This window comes from Neolamprologus brichardi, chromosome 6, assembly GCF_056152115.1.
Source record: "Neolamprologus brichardi isolate AB-2024 chromosome 6, ASM5615211v1, whole genome shotgun sequence".
Lineage (NCBI taxonomy): Eukaryota > Metazoa > Chordata > Actinopteri > Cichliformes > Cichlidae > Neolamprologus > Neolamprologus brichardi.
In genome coordinates this window covers 9,014,352-9,027,725 of record NC_142109.1, presented here as the reverse complement: position 1 = coordinate 9,027,725, position 13,374 = coordinate 9,014,352, and the positions used below count along the sequence as shown (strand labels likewise).

At 41.3% G+C, this 13,374-nt stretch overlaps 1 protein-coding gene across 1 annotated transcript in view; it reads left to right on the top strand.

Annotated features, from left to right (window-relative positions):
• LOC102782354 (unconventional myosin-XV) overlaps positions 1–13,374 on the top strand; it is a 51,009-nt gene that overhangs the window by 12,052 nt on the left and 25,583 nt on the right. The window contains exons 20-37 of the mRNA XM_087842403.1: positions 1,225–1,356; positions 2,073–2,198; positions 3,217–3,294; positions 3,405–3,556; positions 5,187–5,232; positions 5,366–5,490; positions 5,945–6,062; positions 6,165–6,340; positions 7,770–7,854; positions 7,976–8,016; positions 8,121–8,215; positions 8,391–8,521; positions 8,928–9,023; positions 10,650–10,778; positions 10,869–10,975; positions 11,144–11,322; positions 12,641–12,713; positions 12,834–13,025. Coding sequence (XP_087698529.1) covers positions 1,225–1,356; positions 2,073–2,198; positions 3,217–3,294; positions 3,405–3,556; positions 5,187–5,232; positions 5,366–5,490; positions 5,945–6,062; positions 6,165–6,340; positions 7,770–7,854; positions 7,976–8,016; positions 8,121–8,215; positions 8,391–8,521; positions 8,928–9,023; positions 10,650–10,778; positions 10,869–10,975; positions 11,144–11,322; positions 12,641–12,713; positions 12,834–13,025 — 2,081 coding nt within the window. The remainder of the gene's footprint in view (positions 1–1,224; positions 1,357–2,072; positions 2,199–3,216; positions 3,295–3,404; positions 3,557–5,186; positions 5,233–5,365; positions 5,491–5,944; positions 6,063–6,164; positions 6,341–7,769; positions 7,855–7,975; positions 8,017–8,120; positions 8,216–8,390; positions 8,522–8,927; positions 9,024–10,649; positions 10,779–10,868; positions 10,976–11,143; positions 11,323–12,640; positions 12,714–12,833; positions 13,026–13,374) is intronic.

Genomic DNA, 13,374 nt, shown 5'->3' with positions numbered 1-13,374 from the left:
ACTTCTTCAAGCTGATAGGAAGGCAACAACCAATGTATCCAAAAGAATGAATGCACAATGCCTTGAAACCTGAAGCAGATGGGCTACAGCAGCAGAAGACCACACTGGGTGCTGCTACTGTCAGCTAAACATTGAAACTGAGGCTATAATTGACACGGCTCACCAAAACTGGACAAAAGATTAGAAAAATGTTGGCTGGTCCACTGAGTTTCAATTTCTGCTGCAACATTCAGATGGTAGAATCCAAATTTGGCATAAACATCATGAAAGAATGGATCCATCCTGCCTTGTATCAATGCTTCAGGGTGCTGTTGGTGTAATGGTGTGGGGATATTTTCTCGGCACACATTGGGCCTCCTTAGTGCCAAATGAGCATTGTTTAAACACCACAGCCTACCCTGTTTAAACACCACAGCCTACCCGAGTATTGCTGCTTACTATGTCCATCCTTTTATGACAACAATGTACCCATCGTCTGATGGTTGCTTCCAGCAGAATAATACACCATGTCACAAAGCTCAAACCCTCTCAGACTGGTTTCTTGAACACAGTGGGTTTCACTGTACTGAATGGCCTCCACAGTCACCAGATCTCAATCCAGTACAGCACATTTGGGATGTTGTGGAACAGAAGGTTCACATCATTGATTTGCAGCCAACAAATCTGCAGCATCTGTGTGACGCTATCATGTCACTAAGGACCAAAATCTCTGAAGAATGTTTCTGAGCAGCTTGTTGAATCTATGCCATAAAGAATTAAATCAGTTCTGAATGTCAAACAGGAGCACAAACTAGCAAGGTGTTCCCAACAAAGTTTTCAGTGACTGTATGTATGCGAGGCTGCCTGCAAACTATCACAATAGTTTACAGGCAGCCACAAAGCAAAAACAACAACAACACAAAAAAACCACATAGTTCGCCACTGAAGCCAACAAGATAATTTAATGTAGCGACAAAAAAAGTTAAAATGACACCAGAGAAGCTTAAAGAGTTTTGTGTTAATGATACAGAAGCACAACTATGAAACCTATATTCCCGTTTCACAGTTGTAGCCCCATGTCACCCGTCTAAAAAAGGAGGGATTTCCAGAGGCACAACTCAGGCTATCAAATCTTTCACAAATCATAGCAGAAAGCAAGAAATAATTAGCAGCGAGTTAGTTGAGTTTTACACACACCAGCCTGACGAATCTTGCGCTTGTTTTGTGCTGAATTGTGCTGCGTAGGAGGAGTACATGCGGGAGCAGATCAAATGGCAGCAGCAGCCCTTCGGCCACAACGAGGCATGCCTCGACCTTATTGCTGCTAAGCCCCATGGGATACTGCGCATACTGGACGACCAGTGTGGTTTCCCTCAGGTAAGCCCATTCCTGTTAAACTAATAACCGTTTTCTCCAGAGTTATTGGAACTCGCTTAAATTGAATCAAAAACACATACAATATGAAAGTGAATACAATAAAGGTAAACACAAGCAGTTTTTAATTAAGACAAAGGTGTTTAATGACTTATAACTCCACGGAGAGAGAAGCCCCAAGTGTGCGAAGAACAAGTGATTGAGACAGACTCAGTATGTGGAAAGCGAGCGCACTTATAATAAGCTTATATTAGATTACAGGAAACTTTGGAAGAGTTGCACTCTTTAAGCATACTGTTAAAAAAAAACACAAGCCAACAACAGCTCTAACTTCATATTTCATATCTCAGTTTTTAAAAAAATTGAGTTAAAAAAGAAAAAAAAAACCTGCACTATTGGATTTCTTATTAACCAGGAGACTGTATTGTAGCCAGCTTCAATCAATACGAAACTATCCCACATGCTCACTTAATTGCCTACCTGCTGCTATCATTATTCCCGGGGCTCCCAGTGTAAGAAGCTGTCTGAGCTCATAGTGAGATAAATGTATTATAAGTCTCTGATGCTCGGAGTGAAACATGAACACGCCGTTACATGAAAAACCCACTGAGGCGATCTGCCAAACGCACACACGCAGACACGCACAGGAAACGTGTTTGTGCTGTAGAGGTTTAGTTTCCATGGCTCAACAACCATTAACCATCTCCAATCATTGCTAGGCAACAGACCACACCTTCCTTCAGAAGTGCCACTATCACCATGGAAACAATCCGCTCTATGCCAGGCCAAAGATGCCACAGCCAGAGTTTACCCTGAAACACTATGCAGGGAAGGTCACCTACCAGGTACTTCCTGCCTTCCCTGTTTTCTTTCTTTCCTGCTTCTCTGTGTTTTGCTTTTTAACATTTTCAACTTTTAATTTCTCAACATTTCAATCTCTTTTATAGCTTTTTTTTTATTCAATGTTCTTCCTCTGATCATTTCCTTTACCCCCCTCTTTTTTGCATTCTCATATAAAGTGCATCTGGAAAGTATTCACAGCTCTTTGCTTGTCCTACATTTTGTCATATTACAGCATTATTTCAAATCACTGATTAAATTCATTTTCCACTTTAGAAATCTACAAACAGTACAAAAAAAGTTTGCTTGAAATTTTTGCAAATTTATTAAAATAAAAAGCTAAAATATAACATGCACATAAATAAGAATTCACACCCTTTCATCTGTCAGATGTCTGTACAACTTGATTGGAGTCCACTTGTGGTAAATTCAGACATACAAGGGCCGCAGGTCAGACTCAAACTGGGGCTTTTCAGCCGTATAGCATATGTGCACCTGCTCAAACACTGAGTTAAACAGGTGCCCATCAGATCCAAAGTCCACATTGTTCTTGGATGTAAGGATTTTAAACAATTTAAAATGAATACACACCAAAATCCACAAATCTGACAAATGACATTTTTAATTGAAAATTTGAGTGAGTGATTTTTCTTTTAGTTGACTAATTGCTTAACAGCTCCAGAATTAACAGTCTGTCCATCCATCTATTTTTTTTCTCCATCCATTCTTGTTCAGGCTCACATGCGTGGCTTCTGTTGTGAATAAATCATTGTGAAATAGTACACGAGAGGTTATTGAAGGTTATTAGGTTTTTCATCAAAATGTCTTGCTTCGGCCAGTATGATTGTGAAACAGGTAGTCGCTTGAATGCTGTGTGGTATCTTTTAAACATATTCTAATGTAATCTGTCAAAGACTCCAGAGATATTTCCGTTCCATAAAAATCTCCCTGTCGTTCATGCATGTGGCTGTAAATTTCTGGTTTGAATCAATTTGCAATAGTTTTGAATGATTTGTGATGCAGGTCTACAAATTCTTGGATAAGAACTTTGATATGGTGCGCCAGGATGTTTTGGACCTCTTCACCCAGAGCAAGAATAGAGTGAGAAGTGGAAATGCTCAAAAAAATCACAAGTATTGATTCAGATACTAAAGTATGGTGAAGCATGATATTGTAACGTGGATATTATCTGTGTCTTTCTGTGTGTGCAGATGGTTTCGAGCCTCTTCTTGAAGCACTCAGAGTCTTTGTCTCAGCAGCGGTCTAACGTGCGGCGCAGCAGCGCAGCTCGCCGTTATCAGGCCAACACGGTCAGCGCAAAGTTTCAAAGCAGCCTGCAAGAGCTGCTGGAAAAGATGGAAAGGTTTTAGGCTCATTTATCTTTTTAAAACAAGAAGACTGCATCGCAGCTTTCTTTGAAATCTCTCCCTCTTTGACACTCACTCGAGTTCCCAGAATACACTGAGCCTGTCATCAGTTCAGGTGGACCACAAAGTCAAGCTCAGCTACAACTGCGATGAATCAGCTGAATGTTCAGCTAACAATCTTCTATGCATCCAGCTGACAAATTGCATAATGGGTGGGCAATTTAAGTAGCTTTATCCTAAAGTCACACAAGGAAAAACAGTGGACCGCAGTGCAGCCGTGTGCAGTAAAATTAAATGCTTGCTTTGAAGATGAGAATCAGGTCAGTTACTGTCTTTAAAGCGGTTTTGGTGGATCAACATGCTGATAAAATAACAATACAACTGAGCCAGTGTGCAGCTGAATAGGGTCAATCTGGCAATTATGTGAAATCTGTTTGTGATAATCTGGTGTTTAACTGTGACTAATTAGATTCAATCACAAATCTGTTGGCATCAAATTCACATTAACTACTTTCATTCAGACTCCAGACACAACCTCATAGATTTGAAACAAATATTCAGAAATTACTTGCAAACTAACCATGTTACCAGCAAACCTGCTTTTATATAGACATGTAACCAGATTACAATCAAACGGAGAGATGAGTCCCCCGTTGCAAAAAAGACACCTGCATACATGTTAACCTTGACTCAGAATATAAATTAGAAAGTTACTTGCCAACTTTTACCAGTCTGTATGTGAGTGGTTGCAGAGAGTCAAGTCAGACTGCAGTTGTTTGGAGACAGGTTGCCTACCACCAGGCAACTGGTGCAGTCACCTTCCAATCAAAAGTGGTCGCTCAGAGGTCCGGTTTTTCCTAGTTGCCATGAGGTTGCCATCCTGTTTTTGCTGTAGTGTGACTGAGCCATGACTCTGCTTGCAGTTAAGAATCATCTGCAAGTCCCTTTGTACCAAGCCCCCCCCCCCCCCCCCCCCCCCCCATCTCCTCCTTTTATGGTGTGTCTGACTTAATCAGTATCATGTCTGCTGTCAGTTCTGTACAGACAGTCTCGTTGGTCCTCTCCCTGCTGCCTCTAGCTTTGCACGTGTGCACATGAAAGGACGGGGAGGTGAGCAGCGCCACACCACCAAATATGAATCGCAGTCGTGGGAAATATTAATCTCCTTTTGACTAAAGTGGTCCTGACTATCACTGGTGAAGAAAGATAATGATGCTTCATAAATGTATGAAATTGTCTGTGATGAGAGTGTCTGATGTGGGCAATGAGCAAAAGAAGGAGTGGTTTCTTTCACAGCTCTCATCAAACAACGCACACTCTATCATGGCCTTGTTCCTAAAGGCGAATTGAACAATTTGTTTTGCCGTGGTGTACCATTAGACTAAAGTGATTATCTCTGACAGCCTTATTAGCCTCAATCATGTCTCAAATATATGAAAACTGAGGCCTCAGGAGGTCTGTCAGTCTGAAATTGTTAATAATGTAGCTCCAGCTATAAAAGTACATGCCATGCATTCTCATTTTCAGCTGGAAAGTAGACTTCCCCGCACAGTTTATCAGGTTTCATCAGCTCATGCATTTGTTTATTCACTCACCCATCCATTCATTCTCATCTATCTGTGACAGGTGTAACCCTTATTTTGTGCGATGCATCAAGCCAAACCATCTTAAGGTATATTTGCAAGTTGGATGATGTGTGCAGGCTTGCAGTGCTTTCTTGTTTAGATTTTTATTCATTTCTGTTTTTAAAAAAAGCATATATATATATGTGTGTGTGTGTGTGCATGTACATTGTACTGTTATAGGAGCCAGGAATGTTTGACATGGAGTTGGTCAAAACTCAGCTGCATTACTCCGGCATCATGGAGACCATCCACATCAGGAAGGAGGGTTATCCAATCAGACTGCACTTTCACAGCTTCCTATCGAGGTTGGCCACCTACTTATCTCCAAGCTGATTGTGTTTGAATCATCATCCTCAGCTTCCTTTCCTCAAATAAATTGTTTCTGCTGCCCTCTCCACTCGCTGCTTTCAGTTTTCAAAAATTGCTCAGATGATTGGTCTTTTTTTTCGGGGTAGAATACGTTTCACACAGATTTCTTCACGCTGAAGTAGCCATCTGGCTTTTGTCACCTCCTGCAGTAGGAAAGCAGCTGAAATCAATTGATCTCACAGCACCGTTCACTGCCAAAGTAGTCTGAGAAAAAAAAACAATGTCAGCACAGTCCAGCGTTTACATTAAGATTCACAGATAGAAGTTACCGAAGCTGTGAATGCCCAGATTCCCAATAAGCTCTCAGATTCACCGCAAGTAATAAGCAAAGATACACAAGATTTAGGTGTTTTCACAGAATTCAGATTGAACTGTCACATGTCGATGCAGGTATAAAGCCCTTCTCTGCCTGAAGGATACTCCACCTGCAGACGGAGAAAACTGCGTTGTCATGCTCCAAAAACTCGGTCCAGTGAAGACCGACTCGTATCAGCTGGGTGTCAGTAAGGTGAGCGTTCTCAGAAATCTGCACACAAGTACAAATCGTGAGGTCAGCTATGTCGTGCTTTAGATTTAAAAACAGATGAGTTTTTATTTGTGTGTGTGTTAGATTTTTCTGAAAGAGGAGTTGTATCAGCTGCTGGAGGGCAAGCGTGACCGTCTGCTGAACCTCGCTGCCAGGACGCTGCAGAGATACACACGCATGCGCTTCATCCGAAAGAACTTCATCAAATTCAAGCGCTTTCTGACTGTGTTTGAAGCTCGTAGCAGAGGCTACCTGGCCAGGTAACGTGCCCATCGTGTTGCCTTCATCTAACGCTTCAAAGCATCATCACTTCACATTTCAAATGTCCTTATATATATATGTATATATATATATATATATATATATATATATATATATATATATATATTTCCTCCTCAAAAAATACAGAAAACAGAGAAAAACTCCAAATAGTCACAATCTTATTTCTCTATTCTAAAAATCTTAAAGCTGAACACTATCAGTATCATCAGTCTTTTCCTGGAAGTTGACTGAGCCTCGGCTTTCTTCAGCAGCCAACATGTTGCCCTGTTTAGTCTGGAGTTTCAGTCCTGCACTTGGCAATTTAGGCTTTAGGGTTTGGTTTCACAGAGTCAAACAGGTCAAACCTTATCTCAGACAACCTGCTTCTTTGTCCTTGATGTGAGGAGACAAGGCCAGAGGATTCAGGCTGTACTTATCCATCAAAGGTGATAGATGTCTGATTCGCTGCCGGCCCAGCAAAGCCCATAGATGTTCCAATTTACATTTTGTTCTAGTGTGTAAAAAAATCAATAAAAAAGCACTAAAACTCAAGGTCAGACATTTCAAGACATTAATTATATTTCAGGAGCGGCTGGTCTCCCTCTGATGAATTTGGGGAAATGATACATTAAATCTTGTTACACCAGTTGCAGCATTAATTCTTATTCGAGTAGGATGTCAGACTTTTGAACAAAAACATGGCAATTTTATTCATTTCTTTATTTACATACAGTCATGATAAAAAGAAAGGACATAATAAAAATGATATCAACTACTTTTTAAAATTAGGTAAATGCAACCTGACATCAACAAAAGTGCATTACATATTAAACTTTGTCATTATTTTACTTTTTTTTTTAACAAAAATTAAAGCAAAATGCAGAAGCAGTGTGTGAGAAACTAAGTGCAGACCATGACTTAATAGTGTCTAAAACCACATTTAGACATTTACATACAGTAATCATTTTCTGTGTGACTTTATCAATCTCTCACACCTGAATGCTCCAGAGCAGAAAAGTGCAAAAGCTTCTGCTTCTATACAACAGCTGCTCACATTCGCTGATGATCAATTTGATTAACAGCACCCAGCTGCTACTTACCCTCTCAATTCCTATGGAAGCAGTAAGGGTCACCTTAGTTTTGCACACGCTGCTGCTGCATTTTGCTTTAGTTTTTGTCAAATAAGCGCATGACAGTGTAATATGTCACATTTGTTTGCTCATCTGAGATCGTATTTTTGTCATTTTAAGACCTGCTGATGACGTGATTGTTTTTATAACGTCCTAAAACATAAAACTTCCAAATTTTAAAATCTGGTATTTCAGTGATTTTGCCAAGACTCTATGTACTGAACATTAAATCAGTGTTTTCTCTGCTCTCTGTTTGCTTCTTTTCGAATCCTTCATGGTTAATCCTTCCCCTAAACAGGAAAAACTTTGCTCTGAGGAGGAAGTACCTAATCAGGTTACGCACTGTCGTGCTGCTCATCGTCAATCGCCAGCGTTACATGAGGGTAGGCGCACACAGTTTGAATAAACTGCTGGACGCATACATATTTACATATTTCTAAAAACAAGCAAACAAATAAAAAATGAACCAGCCTGTCAAGTATGATGCTGTTGTGTTTCTGTCAGACAGTGGTGGAGCCTGCAAGGAAGGCGGAGGAGGTGAGACAGGGAGGACGTAGGGAGAATACGTCAAAGGGAGGAGGGCCGCATTTTGAGTAAAAGAAGAAGATTTCGTGTACGTGTATAAATGTTTGAGTGTGTGTGTGTGTTTGCAACGTGTGCAGGATCGCATCAATCGAGAAGTGGTGAATGTGACAACATTGCCCATTCCCGCTGAGCTGGCCGCCCTGCTACAGGCTGCTTCAGGTACACACACACACACTCATATATAACACTTGCTGATATGAAGACAGTGCTATAAAAAACCTCCATCAGAAGATGTGTTCCATCTTGTTTGCAGGTGGCCTTGAGAATATTTGCTGTCGTATTTCTGTGCTCACACACGGCCTGCTGCTTTTGTTTGTATGCGTGTGTCGTGCAGGTGGTGAGGAGCTGCATTCTGACTGCTTGGCTGTCGTTCAGGCTCCAAAGGTTCAGGTTGACCCCCAGCTGACCCTGCCCCTGGACATCAACAACTACCTCATGACACACTACATCCGGGCTATGTTTAGGGTAATAATGAAGATACACAGTTATGTTCAGATTGTGTTAGAGGACATTACACTGACTTACATTTATCGCATGTAGACTTTCTGTAACCCTAAACATGCTACTGCTGCTACTTGCTGAACCATAAACCTTTTACTGTAACATTAAATCAAGTGGTTGTCATAAAATGTAATTATTTACATCAAGAGGACTTGCTTTTTGTCACCACAGGGGAAGCAGGTCTGCACAACATCACTGTCTAAACAGCTTCATGTCCCTTACAACAGGAAAAGTACAAGCACTCGGAAAATGCATGCAAATTTTTGTGAATGGTTTAAATAAATGGGAAGCGTCACAGGACTCATTTATATGAGGGTTGTAAATGGTGACTGCATATATCATTTCTCAGGCTGAGTGTGTGTGTTTATAGGAGCCGTTGTTTGGGATGGTGACAGCCCCGCTGGAGAATTCCCTGATTCGAATGGATGAAGAGCTAAAACACGGAGCCCTCAACGTTTTCCTTCTGGTATAGTTACATTCAGTTGTTGCTGGGTAACTCTGGTATCTACAGTGTAAATGAAAACCTTGCGGTGCTGAAAGGTCAAATCTAATGTCAGGAAATGAAAAGCAATCAAATGAATGTGTCCTCCAGTTTTTGGCACTTTAAAAATCCCTCAGCTACAGTTAAGTCCACAGGTTTTTGGAAAATTATACTTTTTTTTTCTTGTAATGTTGCCTCTGTATGACACTTTGGTGGATTTTAAATCAAACATTCAAACAAGCAGGTGACCAGGTGAAGCCAGGTCTCTTGTTATTTCTTTAAAGCTTAGGCAGATAAAAGATCTGTGGCTGAAGGTGCATTTGCTGGCTCTTCAGCTCTCAATACGGGGTCCCAAGACATGCAAGGGAAGGAGGCTGTCAGAGAGGTGGCAAAAACTTTAGGAGTGGCCAAATCAACCCGCACCAGAGTGATGGGAAGAGAAAATATGGAGAAGGAGAGAGACAGCTCACCATCCAAAGCATATCACATTATCTGTCAAACATGGGGGGAAAATGTTACAGCATGGGCATGTATGTATGGCTGCCAGCGGAACTGGGTCACTGGTATTTATTGATGTTGTGACTGCTGATAGAAGCAGCAGGATGAATAGTGAAGTGTGCAGGGCTACACTCTCTGCTCAGACTCAGCCAAAAGCTGCAAAACTGATTGGACAGTGCTTCACAGTGAAAAAGGATAGTGACCTAAAGGAACCCAAGAGTTTGTCCAGGCGAAGAAAGTAGAAAATATTATTCAGTGACCAAAGTCAGTCACCCGATCTCAACCCAGCCGAGCATGCTTTTCAGTTAGTGAAGGCAAAAGTGAATGCAAAGGGACCCACAAACAAGCATGCATCAAGCAGCTACTGAAGCTTTCCTTTTTTATGGAGCTTATAGTTGGGGCTGGATCAGGTGACCTTAAATCCTCCCTTAGTTATGCAGCAATAGGTCTAGGCTCCTTCATGGCTTCCCATCAAGTACTGACTGTTTCTTCTTCACTTACCTCTTTTCACTCACAGTGTGTTTTCACACCACTCTGTTATTATTAATTAGTTATTATTAATCTCTAGCTCTCTTCCAAAGTGTGTCTTTTGTCCTGTCTTCCTCCCGTCACCCCAAACCGGGCATGGTATTCTGCTGGAGGTTTCTTTCTGTTAAAAGCGAGTTTTTCCTTCCCGCTGTCACCAAGTGCTTGCTTATAGGGCGTCGTTTGATTGCAGGTGTTTTCTCTCTGTTATTGTAGTGTCTTTACCTTACAATGTAAAGCACCTTGAGGTGACGTTTGTTGTGATTTGGTGCTTTATAAATAAAACTATATAAATTGAGGGAAATATGCATAAAAATAGCTGTAGTTCCTAAATAGTTCATATAATATTTATATTAAACCACTTAATTAAAGCTCAAAGTCTGCACTTCCATCACATCTTAGTTGCTTGATTTAGTATCTGTCCAAACACTTGTGGTTCTAACTGTATCTGTGTTGATTTAACCATCAGTTTAATTGGACATCAACTGTTCAAAATCAGTAAAACCTTTTTTGACCAAACCTATAAATTTGGGGGCTTGAGTTTTACTTATGCATGTCTTAACTACCAACTACCCGTGCTTTTAATAGATACTTAGGTTCATGGGCGACCCAAACTTGAACGGGGCTCAGGAGAATCTGTTCGGGAACTACATCATCCAAAGAGGACTGGCCAATCCCAGCCTCAGAGATGAGATTCTGGTTCAGGTGGCAAATCAAGTAAGAACCACTTTTTGTGTCTACTAATAAACTACATTACTAATTAATTTTTTTCCTAATTTACTTCATTGCTGTCTTTTGTACCACTAGGTGTGGAGGAATCCTAACATCCTAAACTCAGAGCGCGGCTGGCTCCTGCTTTCTTCCTGCCTTTCTGCCTTCCTGCCCTCTCAGAGGCTTGCAAAGTACCTGCTGAAGTAAGACGTGAGCCTGCAACATATAAACCATCCATCACTATTAGCAACAGTTTATTGATCTTTATGCTCTAAATTAATTTGTTCTTTTGAAGTGTTTTGCCCCTTGGTATATTTTTGCTGTGGTTGTGCTGATACTTGTGTTTGTTCATGCTTGTTGTTGTTTTGCAGGTTTGTGTCTGACTATGGGCCGGAGGGCTATGACTGTGTGTGCCAGCACCGTCTGCTTCAGGCCCTGCAGAGGCTCAGTGTCGGGCCGGAGTATGTCAGGACGTACCCACCCTGCCTACTGGAGTGGACCGCCAATCGCAAGAAAGCTCACACGGTTCTGCACGTGCACTGTTTCGATGGTGAGAAAATGAACAACACACAATGAAAACCTTTATGAAAGAAAATGCAAGCATTTTTTTTTTTTTTTGCCTTGTTTGTTTGGTTTTTTTAGAGATGTGCCAAAGTGCCCCTGAGCCTGAGCCTGGGTCTACCAACTATATTTGTAGTCAGCATATTTACTTTCTTTGAATTTAGTTAAGCTCAATCCTATTTTCAAATCATTTTGTCGTTTTGTAAAACTTGCTAAGAAGCAAAAAGGGATATGATAAAAAGGATGTTGAAAAAATTGCATTTATATATATTTTTTAACTACCCTTTGCCTTTTTGACTGAATGCTCTTAATCTGGCGCAGCAACACTGTGCAACATGTACACACATAATAACTATGAGATGCAATCAAAGGTTACCTTACCTGATATAAAGTTGGAGGATCTCCATTTTCAGGATCACCTCCTTGTGTACCTCTGGTTCACTTTCAGTGAGGATGCTGCTTTTCTATTGCTCTTTGGAAGCGGGTTTTTTTTTTTTTTACCTATTTGTAAAAGAAGATGGGAAGAGGGCAAAAACCAGGTTAAAATGACTCATGTCTCAGTCTTTACTGAGACTAGATGGTGTCAAGTATTATGTCAGGAGCCTGATGTTGGAGAATGGTCCTAATTTTTTCCCACATTCAGCAGGCGTTGCACTGTGAATTTATTACCCAGGATCGGTCTGTGAAAACTGAATCTTTCTGTAATGTCCTGAGATGTCCAAGGGAGATTATTCACTGCCATTATTCACACCGACACAATCATCGCTCACCACCCACAGTGTTTGACAAACGATTTTGTCCTTTTCTCCAAAGATAAATGAAAGTTGAAGCCTCGGAGTAATCTAAAATTAGCAGGAGACCATCTAAAATGTGAGATTGGCCACATTTATATCTGTATGGGAGGAGTTGTGGTCTTATTATTGAACCTATTGAACTGGTCATTTGGTACAATTTGACTCCCTGTAGCTGAGGCAACCTCGACTGTCTTTATTTCCCCCTGAGCCCTGTCAATGTGTGCACTCTCCAGCATGACAGCGGTAGCTGTCTCTCTCATTTCCGCCTGTCATTCAGCTAATCTGCCCTCGAGCCTCGTGGCAAGTCCGCTGAGGATTAGACAACACCTGATACTCGCTCTGGTTCACTGGTCTTGTTTGTGCCTGTTTGCTGTACTGGTGTCTGTGGGAATCTTCCCAAACACACCAGTGAGGGCGCTGAGAAGTTTGTTTAAGCAATACAGAAGGGAGAATGGAAGACAAACACAGCATTTAGCAGTTCATTTTATTCACTCTGGGACATTTGTTCTTCAGGTGTGTCCTTTCTGTGTCCACTGCACTCATGGACAACAGGAGAAGAGATGGCCAAAGACATCTTACAACACAGGTAGCATCTTTGCACAAAATTCACTGGGCAATGTAGAAATGCTGAAAAGAGAAAAGCTGATGACAAGTGAACAGATTACAGTCTTGTATTGTGTGTCTCTGTGTGTGTATGTGTGTCTAGGGGTGTGGTGGAGGGCCGTCGAGGATGGTCGATGCTGCTGAAGAAGCCGGCTCAGTGGGTGGAGCTAGAGGGCTCAGACTACGTTCTGGACCTGATGTCAGATCTGGAACTTCCTGCTGACTTCCCCAAACACAGCAGCTACTTCATCATCTCTGCACAGGAACCAACCAGAGTGCGGGCCAATGCCAGCATGTAAGAGACACACACACACACACACACACACACACACACACACACACACACACACACACACACACACACACACACACACAAACACAGAAATCTCTGAGATTTCATGAACCCATCCAGCCATTATGGGGTTGAGTTTGTCACTGTTTACATTTTAAGATGATGAAGTTAATAAGTGCATTTTCTCTGATGCTGTACTTACTCATAACTTTGAGATACTTTTGAGATACAACTTCAGGCCTGCTGGAAATATTCAACTTTCCAATCCACTGGTAGCACAAATTCCATTTAAAAATGTACCAAGGCTCTTTGGATCCATTGTTACAGGATTTTAAATAATTTCCCACTGGAA